At 40.6% G+C, this 23,822-nt stretch overlaps 1 protein-coding gene across 3 annotated transcripts in view; it reads left to right on the top strand.

Annotated features, from left to right (window-relative positions):
- Positions 1 to 1,851: 1,851 nt before the first annotated feature.
- FSHR (follicle stimulating hormone receptor) overlaps positions 1,852 to 23,822 on the top strand; it is a 97,696-nt gene continuing 75,725 nt past the window's right edge. For all 3 annotated transcript variants that reach the window (XM_072140333.1, XM_072140332.1, XM_072140331.1), the window contains exon 1: positions 1,852 to 2,137. In XM_072140333.1, the coding sequence (XP_071996434.1) occupies positions 1,962 to 2,137 (176 nt within the window). In that variant the 5' untranslated portion in view covers positions 1,852 to 1,961. The remainder of the gene's footprint in view (positions 2,138 to 23,822) is intronic.

Raw genomic sequence — 23,822 nt, 5'->3', positions numbered from 1 at the left:
GTACAATGTCCTCTTTATAGATAACACTGACCCATCATTACATCACTACTGACAATAGAAGATGTCACAGCTTATCTCCTCACCCTCCCTGTACAATGACCGCTACATAGATAACACTGACCCATCATTACATCACTACTGACAATAGATGATGTCACAGCTTATCTCCTCCTCCCTGTACAATGACCTTTATGTAGATAACACAGACCCATCATTACATCACTACTGACAATAGATGATGTCACAGCTTATCTCCTCCCCCTCCCTGTACAATGACCTCTATATAGATAACACTGACCCATCATTACATCACTACTGACAATAGATGATGTGACAGCTTATCTCCTCCCCCTCCCTGTACAATGACCTCTATATAGATAACACTGACCTATCATTACATCACTACTGACAATAGATGATGTGACAGCTTATCTCCTCCCCCTCCCTGTACAATGACCTCTATATAGATAACAGTGACCCATCATTACATCACTACTGACAATAGATGATGTCACAGCTTATCCCCCCTCCCTGTACAATGACCTCTATATAGATAACACTGACCCACCATTACATCACTACTGACAATAGATGATGTCACAGCTTATCTCCTCCCCCTCCCTGTACAATGTCCTCTATATAGATAACACTGACCAATCATTACATCACTACTGACAATAGATGATGTGACAGCTTATCTCCTCCCCCTCCCTGTACAATGACCTCTATATAGATAACACTGACCCATCATTACATCACTACTGACAATAGATGATGTCACAGCTTATCTCCTCCCCCTCCCTGTACAATGACCTCTATATAGATAACACTGACCCATCATTACATCACTACTGACAATAGATGATGTCACAGCTTATCTCCTCCCCCTCCCTGTACAATGACCTCTATATAGATAACACTGACCCATCATTACATCACTACTGACAATACATGATGTCACAGCTTATCTCCTCCCCCTCCCTGTACAATGACCTCTATATAGCACCTATATAAGCACCTGTGTGACATCACATGACCAGGCACATAACGCGTTGTGTACCTGTGTTACATAAAATGACCAGGGATATAACGAGACGCGCACCTGTGTGACGTCAGATGACCAGGGATATAACAAACCAACCACCTGTGTGACATCACATGACCAGTGATATAATGAGCCGTGCACCTGTGTGACATCACATGACCAGTGATATAATGAGCCGTGCACCTGTGTGACATCACATGACCAGTGATATAATGAGCCGTGCACCTGTGTGACATCACATGACCAGTGATATAATGAGCCGTGCACCTTTGTGACATCACATGACCAGGGTTATATCAAACCAACCACCTGTGTGACATCACATGGACAGTAATATAATGAGCTGTGCACCTGTGTGACATCACATGACCAGGGTTTACTGTTTATAAAACGGAAGTAAACAGTGAAGCTTCCTATACAATTATCTAGAAAACCGCGAGGAATTGATGCAGAAATCATATCGGAAAATTGTATGTTATTTCCAATCATTTCCTTTGAAATGATTACATATTCCATGGAAGGTACATAATAAAGTCTTCCTCCCATTATCACTGATCACATAAATGTCCCTTTAACAGTCACATATAAAACGCTGGCAGGAAACACAAGGACATCTGACACTCCAGATAAACAAACTGGAATCTGGAAAGAAAAATTCCTATGTTTCCATCGCGGTTCTCGGTGTAAAGTATGCGGCTAATCTCTGGACGCTTGTATCAAGGTCATTGTTTGCCGGAATAAATTATTATTATTTTTTTTTTTATATTATGTTTTTATTGAAAACTGTCACACACTTGCCACCAGGACTGGGGTTTGCTAAATAGTATTGTACGAAGTGAATAATTTACTCAGCACTTCAGGGCTTGGCTGGGTCTGAAGGCGGACTTAACTCATTGCTAGGGATCAGTCGGTGTGAATGGGAGAGCCGGACGCCCCTGTCCTGTGTGCAGCTATGAGGCTCCTGTGTTACCTCTATGCGCTGGCTCTCTTATACCCTTCTTGTGGATGTCACTATTCCAGCAGCGTCTACATCTGTCAGGGAAGAGATGTGGAACATGTCCCCAAGGATATCCCCAAAAACGCTACAGAAGTGTAAGTGCAAAACTTCCCTCTCTCACCGGCGGATTATACACTATTCATGATGTTATCCATCTCCACTTCACTTCTCTATGGAGATGTAGCAGTGCTGACTGTGTTCTTTGATCCTTTAGAGCTTTATGCTCATAATAGTCACTTAGACAGTTATATATATATATATAGGGTTTGGTATTAATGTTACTTGGATGAAGTTTTTTTCAGTTGTATTTTTGCACCTTCTTTGCACATTATTTGAAATTGTTTCATGCACACCCAGGAGTTTGTGAGTGCTAATAAGACTGGTTTGCTCCTTTTTTCTGGATGTTGGCACATAAAGGGGTATTCTCGTCTCAGCATTCACATTCAATTTTATTAATCTGCTATATATATACATTTCTTCAATTAGATGTTATTAAAAATTTACCTGTGTGAAGATAATTTCGCATAAATGTAGTCATATGGTCCCTTAGAAACAAGACTGTGTGCTTGGATACGACCACCTCTGCTGGAGTGATTGCACAAAGATACAAAAAAGGTGTTTGTAAATGAAATGTCTGGGAGTTACTGCATGTCCTACAGCCGTCCTGTAGTAATGATCACTGAATCCAGGTGGTCAGGTAGGACTCAATAGCCAAAATGTGAGGTGGTCGTATCCAAGGAAGCCATCTCTTTTCTAAGGGACAACATGGCTTACATTTATGAGAAATTATCTTCACACAGGAACATTTTGTTTAATAAAATCAAATTGAAGTAATGTTTACATGTGGCACATGAATTAAATTAAATGTAAATGCCCAGATGGCAATACCCCTTTTAATTTACAATTATTTTGCTCCTAAAAAGTTACATAACATTGATCATAAAGAAAACGCTGGGCGTAGAAAAGACGTTGGTGTGGGCTGTGCATAAAAATGAATTGCTTTTTACAAATTTTTACGCTTAAAAAGCGGAAAAGTTGCTGCAGACCCTCGGGGCCTTATGTGCAAGATTTATCAAACCCACTATGATCTGAGGATAGGGGCAAAGCATAAAAAAAAACTGGCGCACTAATGATTAATGTGCCCCTGGTATATAAAAGGGGGAGATTTATCGGGCCTATTTTTTTGTATACCAGCCCTGAAATAGTCATAATTCCTGGAGCACGGGCAGGAACTGTGACTTTTTTCCCCCTTGCACAACCTCCACGCCAAGTGGGTGTGACGGGACTCAAGCCGTGGTCCGGCACGTGGGGCATTCCTGCAACTTGCATAAATTTGTAAATTTAAGCACAAGCATCTAAGTCCTAAGTGTTTTCTACGCCAAGAGGAGACTGGAGTGAATTTGTGCTTAAATTTGTGACTTTTTTGCAATGTTACACTTTATAAATCTGCATTTACATGATAAATCCGAGGTAAGTAGGCAGAAGTAAAAAACGTTTATACAATTGTGAGAGATTTGTACGCCAGAAAGCTGACGAAACTATGATAAGAAATTCCCCCCAAAGTCAGCGCTGCTACAATTTATCAAGTGTATTTACACCAAAAATTAAAAGGAATCTTCCATCATGATAAACCAGGGACACTTACTCAAAGATCCAGGCACCGTGACTGTGGTCATCTACTTATATGTGTTATCCATGGCCTCCTTCCTTCTAAAATCAACTTTAAAAATTATGCTTATGAGCCAGAAGTGCTCTGTGTGGCATCACTGGAGCACCTCCCTGCTGCAGCTTCACAGGCTGTTACATTGTGCAGAGTACTGTGTGCTGAAACTTCCTCTGCATCAGGCAGAGGGAAGGGGAAGTGAAGAGGGAGTAGGGGAGTTGTGAGACAGTATAACAGCCTTTGAAGCCATAACATGAAGGGGCTCTGGCAACAGCCCCAGAGCCTTTCTGGCTCATTCTCATCATTGTAAAATTGATTTTAGAAAGAAGGAGGCCATGGATAACAAATATAAGAAGATTACCACAGTCACAGTGCCTGGATCTATGAGTAAGTGCCCCCCTGGTTTATCATGATGGATCTTGATGTTAGATTTCCTTTAAGAAGATGATGACTGTATTTTAAATAATCGTTACATAATTATTTTCCCATGTCCTGATTGTGACGGCCGGTAACCGGTTCTATATAAGATATTCATCCTATTACACAGATCTCTTTAATATTGCATGGACTTAGTAGGAAATGGCTTATAAATAAATGATATAATAAGGCAAATGTCAGCGCGGGCGGCTGTGCCGCTCACACAATCCGGTGGGCACAGAATTAGGAGGTAAATAAGTTGATGAAATATTCCGTATACTTACGCCGAGAAAATGTTAATCCTTTTATTTGCAAAAAAAAAATATATGCAAAGTACTTTAAGAGTATTAACAACACAACATCACAGGGAAAACGGAGCCGTTCCATAGGATTTCTCCAATCCCCTGTATGTAATGTGCACGCTACCCTCAGCAGGTCTTAATACTTTGTGAGTCACATTGTGGTGGAGAATAACATATCGGCTGGATGTACCGAGGCTGCGGGGAATAGCGTGACAGCTGACAGGCCGCCATATACATGTAGTAGTGGGATGTGTAAATGACCAAGGGGGTCCCAGCATCTTCACTATACATCCGGATGTGCCTCCGCTGCATCCTTATTTCCGTTCATTATTACATAGTGGGGCAGATTTACTTACCCAGTCTATTCGCGGTCCAGCGGCGCGTTCTCTGTGGAGGATTCGGGTCTTCCGGCGATTCACTAAGGCAGTTCCTCCGACGTCCACTAGGTGTCGCTGCTGCGCTGAAGTCCATCGGAATGCACTGAAGTTCACTGTCCTATCGTGGGTGTAGGTAAGCGCGTGTCAAGCAACACTTTTTTCTTTTTAAATGCGATGGGTTCTCCGAATCTGTCGGGTTTCCATTCGGCCACGCCCCCCGATTTCCGTCGCGTGCATGCTGGCGCCGAGGCGCCACAATCCGATCACGTGCGGCAAAAACCTGGGGCAATTCAGGGAAAATCGGCGCAAAACGGAAAAATTTGGGTAACCCGCCGTAAAAACGTGATTCGGGCCCTTAGTAAATGACCTACAGTGACTATTATAAAGTTTTACATGGGAAGCACATTGCACATTTATCAAAACTAGTGCGGTGTGTACTATGTGCAGTTTGCCTGTGGAATGTGCAGGGGGCGCCAGATTCATCGAAACTATCGCCCGGTGTTCATAAATCTGGCGACCCCTGCACTGATCAGAAAGGGTACCTTAAATTTTTTTTGGTGCACCATTACCAAAGACAGTGGAAAACAATTCTGTCAGGTCGCAGAAATAAATGTGTCGAACGGTCCAAACAGAACGCCCCTTTATGTGCAAAATTTTGTGGTATGTCGGGCACAGTGCAGCCGCGATACAATACTGGCACAGACACTTTATAAATACATGTGCAAGAGGTTTACACTTTATTTTCAGTCGCAAAAACTATTAAATGTGTCCCATTGTACAGTATGTGTCCCAAGATCAGACTTTACATAGTGTCCTATCTGCAGGCAGCATGTTATAGAGCAGGAGGAGCTGAGCAGATTGTACATAGTGCCCTATCTGCAGGCAGCTTGTTATAGAGCAGGAGGAGCTGAGCAGATTGTACATAGTGTCCTATCTGCAGGCAGCATGTTATAGAGCAGGGGAAGGTAAACAGATTCCATATAGCATTGTATCTGCAGGCCGCATGAGAAGGAGAGCAGCAGGAGAAGATGAGCAGATTTTATGTAGAATCCTTTCTGCAGCCATGTTATAGAGCAGAAGAAGGTTAACAGATTCTATGTGGCATCCTATCTGCAGGCAGCATGTTATAGAGCAGGAGAAGGTGATACGATTCGATCTAGAATCCTATCTGCAGGCAGCATGTTATAGAGCAGGAGAAGGTGATCAGATTCGATGTTGCATCCTATCTGCAGGCAGCATGTTGTAGAGCAGGAGAAGGTGAGCAGATTCTATGTAGCATCCTATCTCCAGGCATGTTATAGAGCAGGAGAAGGTGTGCAGATTCTATGTAGCATCCCATCTGCAGCCAGCATGTTATAGAGCAGGAGAAGGTGAGCAGATTCTACCGTATGTAGCATCCTATCTACAGGCAGCATGTTATAGAGCAGGAGAAGGTGAGCAGATTCTATGTAGCATCCTATCTACAGGCAGTACATTACAGAGCAGTAGAAGCTGAGTAGATTGCACATAGTGTCCTATCTGCAGGTTACATGTTATAGAGCAGGAGGAGCTGTAAATGCCATTCTCTATGATCCTGATAACTCCCTAGTCTCCCGGTGTAGGTCCCTCTTGCTCTTATAGTACATGCTCAGTAATGTATGCAGGTGATGTAATGTCTTTCTAAAGTTCCCTTGTGAGGAATTTTTTTGTTTTTAAAATTTCACATCACATATTATCTACTCAAAATATCTAAGGAATATCTGCGACCATCACATATCCAGGATTATTAATCTCCTGGGAATAAATGACTTTCACTGTCCCTGAGATAGTAGCTGGAGAGTAGCTGCTAAAGCCAGAAATTCCCCTGTACCACCAGGACATATGGCTGGATTGTCGGCTGAACGACCAATCTGTCAAATTGGCGCCAATAATAACTAGCCATGGCTATGATTGGCCAGGGAGAGACCCTGTCAAAGCACAGGGATGTCACAGCCAGATCTCATGGCCGACATCAGCGATAGCAACAGAACCTGGACGTAACGTTGGGTCCGCTCATCTCTAGTTATGACGTCTCTCATATAACAACATAAGAAGAAAATTGGAAATTGTGCTCATCAATCACACTTAGAAATACTCTTTACTAAATAATAGAGAAGTTCTGACCAGCAGATGATGATGTGAATGAAGCCAGTAGAGTAATATAAAACTTACTATTATCTGCAGCATCCTCTATCCACCTCCCTCCTCTCCTTTCCATAGACTTCAACAATAGATGTCACCTACAAGCACAGTAGGCAGAGAAGCCACTATGGAGCTACAATCAGCTCATCCATAGGGAGCACTTATATATAAGAGTCATAAGCACATCTGTACGCACAATTGTGTGCATAAATTTTAAACTAGTTATAATGGTGTGCATTAATCCTTTGTGTGTACTGTTCCTGCACTGTGACATCACTGTGTATATTGTCCCTGTACTGTGACATCACTGTGTATATTGTCCTTCTACTGTGATATCACTGTGTGTATTATCTCTGTACTGTGACATCACTGTGTGTATTATCCCTGTACTGTGACATCACTGTGTGTATTATCCCTGTACTGTGACATCACTGTGTGTATCATCCCTGCACTGTGACATCACTGTGTGTATCATCCCTGTACTGTGACATCACTGTGTGTATTATCCCTGTACTGTGACATCACTGTGTGTATCATCCCTGTACTGTGACATCACTGTATTTATTATATCTGAACTATGACATCACTGAGTGTATTATCCCTGTACTGTGACATAACTGTGTGTATTATCCCTGTACTGTGACATCACTGTGTATATTACCCCTGCACTGTGACATCACTGTGTGTATTATCCTGTACTGTGACATCATTGTGTGTATTATCCCTGTACTGTGACATCACTGTGTGTATTATCCCTGTACTGTGACATCACTGTGTATATTACCCCTGCACTGTGACATCACTGTGTATATTACCCCTGCACTGTGACATCACTGTGTGTATTATCCTGTACTGTGACATCATTGTGTGTATTATCCCTGTACTGTGACATCACTGTGTGTATTATCCCTGTACTGTGACATTACTATGTGTATTATCCCTGTACTGTGACATCACTCTGTGTGCTATCCCTGTACTGTGACATCACTGTGTATATTACCCCTGCACTGTGACATCACTGTGTGTACTATCCCTGTACTGTGACATCACTGTGTGTATTATCCTGTACTGTGACATCATTGTGTGTATTATCCCTGTACTGTGACATCACTGTGTGTATTATCCCTGTACTGTGACATTACTATGTGTATTATCCCTGTACTGTGACATCACTGTATGTATTATCCCTGTACTGTGACATCACTGTGTGTATTATCCCTGTACTGTGACATTACTATGTGTATTATCCCTGTACTGTGACATCACTGTGTGTATTATCCCTGTACTGTGATATCACTGTGTGTATTACCCCTGTACTGTGACATCACTGTGTGTATTATACTGTACTGTGACTTCACTGTGTGTATTATCCTGTACTGTGACATCACTCTGTGTGCTATCCCTGTACTGTGACATCATTGTGTATATTATCGCTGTACTGTGACATCACTGTATGTATTATCCCTGTACTGTGACATCACTCTGTGTGCTATCCCTGTACTGTGACATCACTGTATGTTATCGCTGTACTGTGACATCACTGTATGTATTATCCCTGTACTGTGACATCATTGTGTATTATCCTGTACTGTGACATCTGTGTGTATTATCCCTGTACTGTGACATCACTGTGTGTATTATCTCTGTACTGTGACATCACTGTATATTATCGCTGTACTGTGACATCACTGTATGTATTATCCCTGTACTGTGACATCATTGTGTATTATCCTGTACTGTGACATCTGTGTGTATTATCCCTGTACTGTGACATCACTGTGTGTATTATCTCTGTACTGTGACATCACTGTATATTATCGCTGTACTGTGACATCACTGTATGTATTATCCCTGTACTGTGACATCATTGTGTATTATCCTGTACTGTGACATCACTGTGTGTATTTTCCCTGTACTGTGACATCACTGTGTGTATTATCCTGTACTGTGACATCACTGTGTGTATTATCCCTGTACTGTGACATCATTGTGTGTATTATCCTGTACTGTGACATCACTGTGTGTATTATCCCTGTACTGTGACATCACTGTGTGTATTATCCCTGTACTGTGACATCATTGTGTGTATTATCCTGTACTGTGACATCACTGTGTGTATTATCCCTGTACTGTGACATCAATGCAGGATGAGAGGAGTAGGAAAAATCCCAATAAAAGGAGTAAAATAAGTTTTTTTCTCTCTGTAAACAAATATTACAAATTTTTCTTACTAATAGTTAATGATGTCTGCGGGATGGGGTGAGGACCAGGACTTTTCAGTGGTCCCTGTTCTCCTCCTGAGCCACAGACTGTGTGGTATTAGGGATTACTACTCTGCCCCCCCCACATATCCCACCCCTCAGCCTCTCTCCCCATGACCCTTTGTGTAATTTGCTGTCTGGTTGTGTAACGTCCTGGCCCGGACACATCTGCCTCCTCACCCACGAGAAGCCGGATCATTCTACACAAGACGAGCGCACGGTTTGTGCAATGTTGTCCAAAGGTTTATTGATATTGGACACATGAGAGCTCCTGGGATTAGAGCCCGGGATACATGTGGGAGGTGCTACCGCTCTGCCTCATTTACATAAAACAAAGCTAAAAAGTATAACGTTGTCTCTCAGAATATTATGTCAATTTGTTTTTAGGGTTCTGTCTAAAAACTTATACTATCTTTGGTATATAAAGGCGCTCCCCTACTTAAGAACACCCGACTTACATACAACCTTTAGTTACAAACGGACCTCTGGATGTTGGTAATGTACTGCACTTTAGCCTTAGGATGCAATGATCAGCTATAACAGTTATTGAAGATGTCTGACATTGCTTCATTGTAAATTCTGGTTCTCATGACAATTCAACATTTTTAAAATCCAATTGTCACAGAGACCAAAAAATTTTTGTCTGGAGTTAAAATAAAATATACAGTTCCGATGTATGTATATATGTAATATGTGTATATTATGTATGTATGTATATATGGCGTGTATTTACTGTATGTATATTTTTAAGGGGTTAGTGGGGCCACTTAGAAGTTCGCTCTGGGGTCCTGCCTCTCCTAGTTACACTATGGGCCACATTTATCACTTGTTTTTTCTGTTGTTTTTGCGCCTTTTCGTTTAGGCGCACCGTTTTTGCGATTAAACGTCAAATTAGCCGCGCAGCTAAAATAACCACCTTTCCCTCATCTATCGTTCATTTCCAGATGTTTTGCTGCGCCTAATGATATTCATCACGTGCGACTTTTGCATTTAGGCGCAAAAACGGGCGCAAAAACACTCCAGCTCGAAGGTGGCGTTATCTGAGAAGAAAGCACTGAGCCCCTTTGCAGAACAGCTCATTTCTAGCAGCACAGCTCAGCCAGACACTGGTACATATAATAGATACATTAGATACATTACAGACACCTGAGTGAAGTTGGCCCCCCCACCTTGTTCAAATCAAACAAAATTGGTGTCAAATGTTTGTGCTACGTTTGTGCTGGTTTGTGCAGCAGAAATTTTCGTTTGTGCCGCTATCGTTTTTAAGATTTTAATGAAAGTTTCCAGAGGTCATCAGAGGTCAACCAGCCCCCCCACATTGCCCAAATCAAACAAAACTGGTGCCGAACAATTCTGCTACGTTTGTGCTGGTTTGTGCTGCACAAATTTTTGTTTGTGCTGCTTTTGTTTTGAATATATGAACAAAAATTTAAAGTTCAAAAGTTCAAGCAGCCCCCCCACATTAACCGAATCAAACAAAACTGGTGTCAAATGTTAGTGCTACGTTTGTGCTGGTTTGTGCAGCAAAAATTTTCGTTTGTGCCGCTATCATTTTTAATATATTCATACTTTTTTGCAGAGGTCATCAGAGTTCATTTCTTCCAAAGTACAATGTGTTTGCCAGCTCCCCCTGGTGATCAAACCAGGGAAGTGTCACTAGGTTTGTTTTTTACCAGTTCATCCTAGACACCTCAAACACCTGAACATACCTTAAAAATTATAGCGGCACAAACAAAAATTTTTGCTGCACAAACCAGCACAAACGTAGCACTAACATTTGACACCAGTTTTGTTTGATTCGGTTAATGTGGGGGGGCTGGTTGAACTTTTGAACTTTAAATTTTTGTTCATATATTCAAAACAAAAGCAGCACAAACAAAAATTTGCGCAGCACAAACCAGCACAAACGTAGCAGAATTGTTCGGCACCAGTTTTGTTTGATTTGGGCAATGTGGGGGGGGGCTGGTTGACCTCTGATGACCTCTGGAAACTTTCATTAAAATCTTAAAAACGATAGCGGCACAAACGAAAATTTCTGCTGCACAAACCAGCACAAACGTAGCACAAACATTTGACACCAATTTTGTTTGATTTGAACAAGGTGGGGGGGGCAACTTCACTCAGGTATTACAGACAGGAGCTGCAGACTCTATTTACAGTTCATCACCTTCTATTTACAAAATATTCTGCAAAACCTGAGCTCACAGCAAGAGCAAGAGAAGTTTGCACAAGTTTGCAGAAGCTTGCAGATACTACAAACAAGTGTCCCCCATGTTATTCTGCACAGTGTCTGAGGGGGATATTGTGCAGAATTACAGGGGTGCAGCAGGAGACCAGCACTGGGGGATCCCCTCCAGGAGAAGCCACTGCTGAGGAGGTCATTGGGTGCAGGGTGTCACACACCTGGGTGCTGCTGTGAGTGTTATCTTCATTCTGGGCTGTGGGAGAAGCAGAGAGGAGCTTGTAGCAGGATCACATGTAAGTGCCCGAATCTAACATTGCGCCTAAACTGCGCCAAAACTGCGCCTAAACTGTGTTAAAGTAAAGTGATTAATAAGAGGCAGAAAATATACTTATCACAGATGGTTGTAGCTTGTGATAATTCTGGGGAAACAGTGCGCCCGAATTTAGGCGCAACTACTACACTTAGGTGCACAAAAGTGATAAATGTGGCACTATCTGTCTGTCTGTCCATCTATCTATCTATCTATCTATTATCTATCTATCTATCTATTATCTATCTATCTATCTATCTCATATCTATCTATCTATCTCATATCTATCTATCATCTATCTCATATCTATCTATCTATCTATCTCATATCTATCTATCTCATATCTATCTATCTATCTATCTATCTATCTATCTATCTATCTATCTATCTATCTCATATCTATCTATCTATCTCCTATCTATCTATCTATCATCTATCTATCTCATATCTATCTATCTATCTATCTATCTATCTATCTATATCCTATCTATCTATCTATCTATCTATCTCCTATCTATCTATCTATCTATATATCTCAAATCTATCTATCTATCTATCTCCTATCTATCTATCTATCTATCTATCTATCTCAAATCTATCTATCTATCTCATATCTATCTATCTATCTATCTCATATCTATCTATCTATCTATCTATCTATCTATCTATCTATCTATCTATCTATCTATCTATCATCTATCTATCTATCTATCATCTATCTATCATCTATCTATCTATCTATCTATCTATCAATCTATCTCATATCTATCTATCTATCTATCTATCTATGTATCTAATATCTATCTATCTATCTATCTATCTATCTATCTATCTATCTATCTATCTATCTCCTATCTATCTATCTATCTATCTCATATCTATCTATCTATCTATCTTCTATCTATCTATCTATCTATCTATCTATCTATCTAATATCTATCTATCTATCTATCTATCTATCTATCTATCTATCTATCATATATCTATCTATCTATCTATCTATCTATCTATCTATCATATATCTATCTATCTATCTATTATCTATCTAGCTATCATCTTTCTATCTATCTATCTCAAATCTATCTATCTCCTATCTATCTATCTATCTATCTATCTATCTATCTATCTATCTATCATCTATCTATCTCATATCTATCTATCTATCTATCTATCTATCTATCTATCTATCTATCTCATATCTATCTATCTATCTATCTATCATCTCATATCTATCATCTATCTATCTATCTATCTATCTATCTATCTATCTATCTATCTATCTATCTATCCATCTATCTATCATCTCATATCTATCTATCTATCTATGGGCCACATTTATCACTTGTTTTTTCTGTTGTTTTTGCGCCTTTTCGTTTAGGCGCACCGTTTTTGCGCCATTTTTGCGATTAAACGTCAAATTAGCCGCGCAGCAAAAATAACCACCTTTCCCTCATCTATCGTTCAATTCCAGATGTTTTGCTGCGCCTAATGATATTCATCACGTGCGACTTTTGCATTTAGGCGCAAAAACGGGCGCAAAAACACTCCAGCCCGAAGGTGGCGTTATCTGAGAAGAAAGCACTGAGCCCCTTTGCAGAACAGCTAATTTCTATCAGCAAAGCTCAGCCAGACACTGGAACATATAATAGATACAATTAGATACATTACAGACAGGAGCTGCAGACTCTATTTACAGTTCATCACCTTCTATTTACAAAATATTCTGCAAAACCTGAGCTCAAAGCAAGAGAGAGGAGAAGTTTGCACACGTTTGCAGAAGCTTGCAGATACTACAAACAAGTGTCCCCCATGTAATTCTGCACAGTGTCTGAGGGGGATATTGTGCAGAATTACAGGGGTGCAGCAGGAGACCAGCAATGGGGATCCCCTCCAGGAGAAGCCACTGCTGAGGAGGTCACTGGGTGCTGGGTGTCACACACCTGGGTGCTGCTGTGAGTGTTATCTCCATTCTGGGATGTGGGAGAAGCAGGGAGGAGCTTGTAGCAGGATCACATGTAAGTGCCCGAATCTAACATTGCGCCTTAACTGCGCCTAAACTGTGTTAAAGTAAAGTGATTAATAAGAGGCAGAAAATATACTTATCACAGATGGTTGTAGCTTGTGATAATTCTGACAAAACAGTGCGCCAGAATTTAGGCGCAACTACTACACTTAGGCGCACAAAAGTGATAAATGTGGCCCATTATATCTAATATCTATCTATCATCTATCTAATATCTATCTATCTATCTATCTATCTATCTATCTATCTATCTATCTATCTCATATCTATCTATCTATCTATCTATCTATCTCATATCTATCTATCTATCTATCTATCTATCTATCTATCTATCTATCTATCTATCTATCTATCTATTATCTATCTAGTATGAAGCAGGGCACAGTCTATGCCGGCGTGGTGCTGTCCTGTTCTGCACCAGCACGCTGTCTGTAGTCTCTGCCAGTTCAGGCGCAGCATAAAGCGCAATTCTGGGTTAGAGAAGACCTGGCGCACTGCAGCTGCCAATGGGGATTTATCAGAAGATAGATCTGGCGCTTACCAGGGGTCTGGGGCACCTTCCTAGTGCCAGTTTATGTGTCTCTAGTCTACAGTTATGTAGCCCAGTATCAATGTGGATAGATGAGAAGTACCAGGACCTGTATGTGAGATTGTTTTCCCATCTTCATTATTTGGCAGATTATCAGTAACTTGTTTACTATAGACAGTTTTCTTGTATTTTCGTAGTGTTACTCGAGTACATCTGCCGTCCTGCATGATTCATGGTGACTACAGGCTTATATTATAGCACAGGACATACTCAGTTTATGTGATTGTTTTGGACATATTTGTCATCTCAAACATAAACTATTTCAAAACAAATCAGTGAGAATTAACCATTGACTGTAATTGAGTCTGTTTTTTCGGTGGCTATAGATATTCAATAAATGCGCATCAAAAATTATTGTATATTCTGGAATAATTATTTATCTGATAAATGCTATCATTATTATTTATGATGCAGAAATGATTTTTGGAATTTATGTCATTATTGTGCTATACTTGGGAACACCAGGGGGGACATTAATCCTAATGGGGCTCATTTACTAAGGGTCCGCGGATCGCATTTCTGTCTGACTTCCCAATGTTTTTGGAATTTGCGCTGCTGGGACAGGTATTTAGAAGGCGATTGTGTCGCACGAGATCGGATTTTGTCGCAGCGGCGCCAGCTTTCATGCAACAGAAATCGGGGGCAGACTGATTCGGACTGAGTACGGGATTTAATATTTAAATTGTGTCGCAAGAACAAGCACTCACATGCACCAGGAAGAAGAAGGTGAACTCAGTCGGACCTGAGTGGGGAAGGGACACATGCAGGATATCGGGCGCACGATCTTAGTGAATCACGGCAAATGTGCATTCCGGTCGGACAATGCACAACGGGGAACGCGTCAGGGACGGGTAAGTAAATGTGCCCCAATGTGTCTCAGGTTTGTCTAGTTTTGCGTCTGGTTTGTTCCTTTTCTTGGCTTGTAATTAATCTTAGTCAGTGTTCCTAGGAATCAGAGGTTCCTACAACTCCAACCATTGGAAAAGGAACTTGTCTGTCATTAGGCAGCCAAGCACTTGCTACACTCTTGATCATGTCTCTTGCAGCAAGGTTATTTACAGCTGCCCAGCTCAACTGCATCCCCACAAGCCTCCACCCATACTCTCATCCGATTCTTGGTGTCTGTAGTCAGGCTTTCTGGGGTTGACTTTGGACGACCACTGAGGGCGTTATCCATGGAGTTCTTCTCCAGTAGTTTTCACCTCTAAACATAGTTCTGGTCTGCGCTGTAATGAGATCACAAGGCTCTGCTTCTTGTGGTGGCCCTGGTTTGGATAGCAGCTGGTCCCGGAAACAGAGATACTGATTTGTGACAGTGAAGGAACCAGTAATTGTATGGTAAGGAAGGCTATGAACAAGCCATGTCATGCAACATGAGAATGCTAGAAGTAGACAGCACAGGTTCAATAATCATATTGCAATCGTACACAGAGGATTATAGACCAGCATCGTAGTCATTGAAGAAGCCAAGGGTCATAAGTTGGATGACCACACTATACAGAAGGATTACACTGCCTTTGCATAGGCAGCGAGGAAATAGCATGCAGGTTTATCTAGCTCCAGGTGAGCACTGATATTCGTTGAGACACCAATGCTGGTCCTTTAAGAAGCCATCAGAGCCAGGGTCTGCATCCTAATGCAGTGATTTGGATAGCACTGTTAATGTAAACCTAGCTGACAGATCAAATCCTGTCATTTCTACTTGCCTTATTTTCCAAAAAGCACTGTAACATAGAATACATTTTAAGATGGCAACGACATCGTAGACCGCACCTAAAATTTTGAGGCTGAGGAATTTCAGGAATTCCCTATGGTGACGCCAGCATGAGACAGCAGAAAACTCTCCAATCAAGACCCAAGATGTCTGATATGTTATGCTTTGTATGCTCCTCCTTTTCTACTTTTTTCCAGCTTTTCTATATAGACTGATAGAACAACTAAAACTTGCGCAGTGCTGATTTGCCCAGGGCGATGGTAGCATGAGTGAGACTTGAATCAGCAGTTGTCTGAATGATTCCTTGCGACGTGCACACATGCTTTTAACTAATTTGAAACACACAACCAACGCACACTAAAGGAGGATATCATCATTCCTCCCCTAACAGCACTACCCACTTTTTGTTACAAATCAACACCATTGACTGTTTTGGGTTGCAGTCCCATAGGAACCATTAGGTCTTTTTCCTATAGGGTTGTTAGAATTCCTATAGGATTGATGGATTAGTTCATTCAACCAACGACTTAAATAAAATAAATTTGTGAATTGGATTTTCCCATTTTTGGGTTTGTCTGTAGCTACAGTCGATACACGGCACATAGACCACCAGGACTGTAGACCGAGGCTAGTTTTAGAACAGCAGCTGTACTTTTTTTTTTTTTTGAAAGTCAAGGAAACAACATGTAACAGGGCTTGGGATCTTGTTTTAACAAAATTCCCATGGACTACATTTGGTTTGCACAATGTTCTTTTGGAAAAGATTAAAGGTTCGGCAACAAGAAGAATTGTCTGGAGGGACCGAGATAAAAGTTTTCTAACCATGTATTGTCGTTACCTACCATTCCGGTTAGGATTGTCTTCTGCCTCCTCTTTCTGGGAATTCTGTATAAACAACAGGTGTAGCGATACTGCAGTTATTTCTGTACTGATAATGACCGTGAAGGGGGGTATCTGTTGTTCCTAATATAAAGATGAGGGGGTGCAGCAATAATAAATGCTATGAATAGCATACAAACTGTAGGTTATTATCATGGACATATGGCGTATAATCCATAGATGAGAAAAAGTCAGCATAATAAATAAAATATCACAACTGTAGGCTTAAGCAAAGAACAAAGGTTAAAATAGGAAAAATAAAATCCCCACGAAAAGAGGTGTTTGCTGCATTTTAGAGAAGCCCTATTAATAATAAAATTTAAGTGATTTTAATCCATTTTATATATGGTATTATGGTGGAAGCCATATTGTCCCACAGCAGCTGGGAATTTGTATTCTGGAGACCAGAGAGTTTTAGTCTGTATGTGGGCATGGAGGTGGTGGAGGAGAGCTTGTAACTATAGACAGATGTTAATGGATGATAAAAAGATGAGTGCTCAGAAGTGATCTCTACAGAACAGAAAGTGGCACGTGATTAGAGAATCATACAATGCGAGTGGAAAGTATTCGGAGCCATTTAAATTTTTCTCTCTTTGTTTCATTGCAGTCAATTGGCCAAAAGTTTTTTTTTTTGCTCAAGAAAAAGTGAAATATCACAATATCATAAGTATTCAGACCCTTTGCTGTGACACTCATATTTAACTCAAATTCTGTCCATTTACTTTTGAATATCATTAGAATCCAGCTACATTTAAATAAACTGATTGGACTCAATAAGGAAAGGCACACACCTGTCTATATAAGACCTCACAGCTCACAGTCACAGTGCATGTCAGGGCACATGTGAATCATAAGGTCTAAGGCACTTCCCAAGCAGCTGGGAGACAGAATTTTTGCCAAGGCACAGATTGCCAAGGTTACTAAAGAATTTCTGCAGCACTCAAGGTTCCTAAGAGCATAGTGGCCTCCACAATCTTTAAATTTAAAATGTTTGGTATGTCCACAACTCTTCCTCGGCCTGTCCATCCAGCCAAACTAAGCAATCATGGTAGAAGAGCATTGGTGAGAGAGGTATAGAAGAACCTCAAGATCACTTTGGCCAAGCTCCAATGGTGAAGTTAGAAGTTAGCAGATGGGAGAAAGTTCCACAAAGTCAACTATCACTGCAGACCTTCACCAGTTGGGGCTTTATGATAGAGTGTACCAAGTGTTTGGAGAACACCAGGCCCTGCTCATCACCTGCTAAATACAATCCCAACAGTGAAAAATGGTGGTGGCAGCGACATGCTACAGGGGTGTTTTTCAGCTGCTGGGAGAGGAGGACTGGTTGCAATTGAAGGGAAGATAAAAGTGGCTAAGGACAGAGATATCCTGGATGTGAATCTCTTCCATAGTGCTCTGGACCTCAGACGGGCCCAAGGTTCACCTTCCAACAAGACAATGGCCTTAAGCACACAGCAAAAATAACAAAGCACCGGCCCGGATCTGAACCCAATTGAGCAACTCTGGAGAGACTTGAAAATGGCTTCCACCAACACTCACCATCCAACCTGAGGGACTGAAGAGGATCTGCAGGTAATAATAGCAGAGGATCCCCAAATTAAGGGGATCATTCCTGAGAAGACTCCGGGCTGTACTAGCTCAAAAGCTTCTACTCAATACTGAGCAAAGGGGTCTGAATATTTTCCAATATTTTCTAAAAATCCAACCATAACCAATTCCTATTCCTTCTCTTTACGGATGAGGAACAAGTATCCAATCACCATAGACCTGACTCATCATCTTAAAGTCATCTGTTCTTAGATTCCTGAAGAAGATGTCATTTTGATGTCTTGTTCTGCAATAAAATCCACCAAAACACTTACAGTGTTTGAGTTTTGATTGCCCCTTCCCAATGTGAAAATCTAGCTTTTCCAGATTTTTCTCAGATATTCCTCATCTTTTATATTCATCTCCCCTCACGTGACCTAATATAGATTTTGAATGTCCTTAGGTCATATAACTACCCATTTGTTTTCTATTCTCCCGCTTATCCCTAAGTATGTTTTATGATCTTGGTTATTTAGTTTTCTCTGAGCCTCTGCACAGCTGATTTATTGTTGCTATCGAAAAACAAATCAGTTTTATTATAAAATTATATAAACCAGAAGATGAGACCATTATAAATCAAATAAAGCATTTCAAGAGTGGTGTTCACATGGAGTCCTAGGGCTAGAGGCAGAGGGTAATCGATTCAAGTGGAAGATTAGAAGAGCTGTACATCAGGTAGATGTGATTGATAGCCTATTGTTAATACATGGTTGAAATCTGATAGGGGTTATTTGGTTGAATGAATGCAAATATTTAGTTAGGAGGATCTAGTTCATGCTTGTTGTGCATGGAACTGTAAAGTAATGCAGGCACTGGAATAAGCTTTACCAACAAGATATAAGATTTACGGTAAAGCACTGCTCCTCCATTGGCTACATTAGCATTATAAGTAATGAATAGTCATGAGGGGACCTGTTCAGGTTTGGATACCCCAACACCCACCGGTAAAACCACTAGTCAACACGGTTATCACTTGCACTTGGCGCCAGCACCAATCATGGGTGTTTCCATGGGGGGGTGCCAAAACCTGAGCACGAAGTGAAGACTAACATGCATTGAAGTGATTTTCCATGAATTTTAAACCCCCAAGGGGCCATTGCCGAGTGGAGGGAAATGATAGGGAACACATACTTACCACACTCCGACTCCTGGGCTCCTTGTTGCATTATATCTTCTGGTTTTGGACCCTGTGTCCGAAGTTGTGGGCATTCACTGGACCAACTTTATTCAATGACTCGAATCCTCACACATAGCAGTCACCTCTGTCTTACAGAGGTCTTCACTTCATATGTTGTCCCCTTGTTTTCAGGAGACGAGTGTTTAGATTGGGGGTACTTGTGTTCCAAGACTTCTCCCATGTCATGGGAACTTGTGTTTGGGTGCCCATAATCATAAGTAATGGAGCGGTATGGGAACTGGAAGCCAGAGCAGGCTAAGTGTTTGTTCTTATTTCATCTTCCCCAGCTGATCTTCCCATATGTTCCCTTCTGATGTGAATGTCAAGGAGATTGGAGTTGTCACACAGAAATGCATTATAGATTACCACGTTGTTAACTAGTCAATGGGAACCTTTTACCATTTCCATTGACTCCAACTTTTTGCATCCTTTAATAGGTGGTACTTCACTAATTCTGGTATATTTGGAATTTTCTCTCTGGCTCCTTCTTTTTCGCCCTCTGTTTCTTCTAATGTCACTATGTTCATATCGTTAGAGTCAGATGGACAAAACAAGGCACACAGTAGAGGAAATTTGCTCAGAAAGGTGAGGGTTACATTAAAAAAAAAATCAGGCGTGCCAAATCAGTGCAACAATGGCTGTAAAATATAATACAATACAACTTTATTGATCCCATGGAGGAAATTGCTTCGTACAAGCGGACTAAGGATGGTATAACATTTAGGTAAATTAGCATTAATGCATACAATTAGAAAGGAACACTAGAAAGGAACTTGAGGGTCTATATTACTTGGTTGGGTTGTAAAAATGTTCGGCTTGTTATAGTTTGTGATCTATTGGTACCAATCAACTTATTAAGCAGGTCAATTGATTTAGGGATAAAGAAGTTGTGAAAACTCGATGCCGGACCACATCTAGTGGTAACAATCACTTATTGTATCTAGATGTTTAGCTAAGTTTGGAAACATGCAGTATGATTTGTTTCCTCTAATTGACTATTTTCCCAGATTGACCCGAACTGACCTAGGGGTAAACCGTTTGTGCATTGGGCCTTCTTGACTTTCGTCTTTTTGATTGATCCTCCCCAACAAACAACAGCAAAAATGATGATGCTCACAATTAATGTCTTCAATAACATATCAATGTTATGTGGAGCTGGGGTTGACCATGGATGTGCACATTCTCCCTATTTGATACTCCCTACTCAGAAGAGTTGGAAGAGCTGCCTCAATCCCCAGTAATTAGGTGTATACTTGGTGGCAACTTTTTAATTTTGCACTGTGCCGCCACCAGGGAATAGCCTCTGTTCTTACTGTTTACACCAGTGGTGGGGTAGACTTGTCCTCAGTGGCCACAAGATCAAGAACGCTATCATCACGGTAGAATTTGAAATAAGTTGACAAAAATGTATTTCTGATGATCACTAATTCACAATCTAATATTTTATGAAAATGAGTTTATAAACCTTCCCCAGAAAAATGGTCAATTCTTCTTGAACATACATAGCTCGTATGGGTGACTATCAAGTACAAGATGTGACTGCATCATTGATGATACCTCACCATGTTCAACCATCAACCTACATCAGTTTAACATTTATGGCCACCCTAAATTAGATTCCCACAAATTTTGATTGATTTGCCATTAGTCTCTAGTTTATGAGGGTCCACCACCAAACTTCTGCACTCATCAGATGTTTTGGTCTAGCAAGTGGTAAAAGCATTGATCCAAAAGCACTTCTGTTCTCTGCCGAGTAGTGAAGGACTTTAGTTGAAGAATCAGTGGTTCCTTTTTCAGATCAATTGGCTGTTCATGTTATTTGTGTGTAGGAATGCCATATGTGGTTGGTCATAGTTGAGGGTTACACTTGATTTGTAGCTTCAATACGAATCTGGCATCTTTTCAGGCACAGAAAGCATTCTGAATCCTTTCTGATTCGCTTAGAGGGCATAGAGGATGGGCGACAAAGAAGTAAAAAAAAATTAAAACATTTAGGAAACTAAATTTTTTTAAAAAAATCTGCGTTTTAGAGGACCATATGGGCTATATACTAATTCCAGAACAATTGGAGCAACATCAGTTTTGAACTTTAAATTTGGACCTAAACAAAATCCTTTGAAAATTTGACGAAGCTCCTACTAAGCAAATCTTGGATGAATTATTCAGCCCTAGAGAGGGGGCTAAATAAAAACCCTAAAAATTGTTCACGAAGGGTATTTTAAAATAAGTCATCACCACCCTTGGATTACACATTCCTTATTTACATATAGCATATTGTCTCCTCCCCCCAGGATCATGGAACCAGTGAAAAAGAATCCACAAACTTCAGGATACGATGCATAAAAAAATTAAGTAGGGACTTTCCGACATACTGTAATTTTTTATGGTATCCTTAATTTATTTTGCTGAGTAAAGTTCTCAAATCCAACTATCTGTAAAGTTCCCAAAAGTTTTGTTAAATGTCATTGAATTATTTGACCATGAAAAGTGAACAGTGACATCTTGATGGGCCAATAAATCCTATTTACTGCACCATAAAAGATTAATACTGCTGGAAACATAACATCTACAGTAGTGGTATCTAGAGATGAGCGATATATACACCCCCATTTACAACAGGCTGCATTCTGTCTAGTTTGTGGATCCTGATAACCAAAATATAGAAAATTTACTTATAATGTTCTCCTTCGGAACTTAGACTGTAAATGGAAAAAGCTGGAGTGAATGGTTGTTACCTGCTGTGAACATCTGACTTGTTCATGGAAGCTGACATCCTGCTGACAGGACTATTTGAAAGAGATTACAGGCCTGATCTTTACTTTTTCTGCGGATTTGCCTTTTGTCAACTAAAGGCGATCTCTGCATAATGTTTCTTGAATACTCCAATAAGAAATGACAGCCTGGTGTATAAATTCCTGACTATAAGGTATATGTGTGCACCTGGAAATATTCCAAGTTTGGAAGGCAAGAGATAAGAATCTTTTCTATATTTGTGCTGTTTTATGTAGGATATCATTAGGTTCCTGCTACTGTGTGGTGGTTTTTAGTTGCTTATACAACTTCAATAGCTATGGTCCAGCAACTATTCTTTACTTAACATTAGCATGCATCCTTTTGTCCCGCTAAATGTGCAGAGGCACCTCCGACAGCTGCAAGGCCTCTACACTCATAACATAGTTGGCCAGACATCCCACTATTGAATGGTTCCACATCTTTTCTCTCATGTGCATGAGGGTCTTTACTAAGGTACCTAAGATGGTACCATATAAAAGGATGTTGTTCATACACATGTGGCCATAGTGCACATAGGGTGACATTTGTTATTGGCTTTCCGACAGTTTTTCGAAGGAATTTTCTTCCCTTGCTGTGCTTTGTGCTGAATATTTATGAAGTGTTGGCCTCAGTATTGGTCCTTTTCCGACACTCAGGCCTTTTTTTATATTTGGTAGCTCAAATTTGCAGCTTGGCACCTCCGATACTCTTTTATTGCACTAGTTTCCCAACACTTTTTAGGCACAATTTTTGGTGCACAAATAGATGTCCTTAAAGCTGGTCTACCAAGTTCTATTTTACCTTCATGAATGTGGAGATAGTTCAGAACCTTTTCGGTCATGTGTCAATTCGTTTACCATCTTACAATCTAACATTCCAGTGTAAATTACCACACATGGGGGTCATTTACTTTGTTGGACCGTGCATGGCTAAAACGGCTTGCACAGGTATTTAAGAATTTTTTGCACTGGGATTGTGTCGCACGTGACCATTTGTGGAGCAGCTGCGCTGGCTTCCATGCAGGCGTGTCACTGGACAGTCCAACTGATTCGGACCGATGGCCATATTTAACTTTCAAATTGTGTTGCACGCAGTATGTTAAAGGTGCACCACAAAATAGATGGTGAATTCTGTTGAACCATTGCATGGAAGCGCCACATTAATGATTTCTGCTGCATGAACTTATGACGCAGCATTATAGACGGACAATGCACTTTTACTGAACTCGATTGACCTTGTAAGTAAATGTGCCCCAATATGTGCAAAACATAGACCCAGCGCCACTATTAATGAATGCTTCCTACAGTATAGTCTTTCTCTGTGTCCTACTACTGCTATCTCATAGAGATGCAAACATTTCC

The sequence above is a fragment of the Engystomops pustulosus genome, chromosome 3 (genome assembly GCF_040894005.1).
Source record: "Engystomops pustulosus chromosome 3, aEngPut4.maternal, whole genome shotgun sequence".
NCBI classification, from domain to species: Eukaryota; Metazoa; Chordata; class Amphibia; order Anura; family Leptodactylidae; genus Engystomops; species Engystomops pustulosus.
Note: the sequence above shows the minus strand (reverse complement) of the source record. Positions and strands in the feature narration are given on the sequence as shown.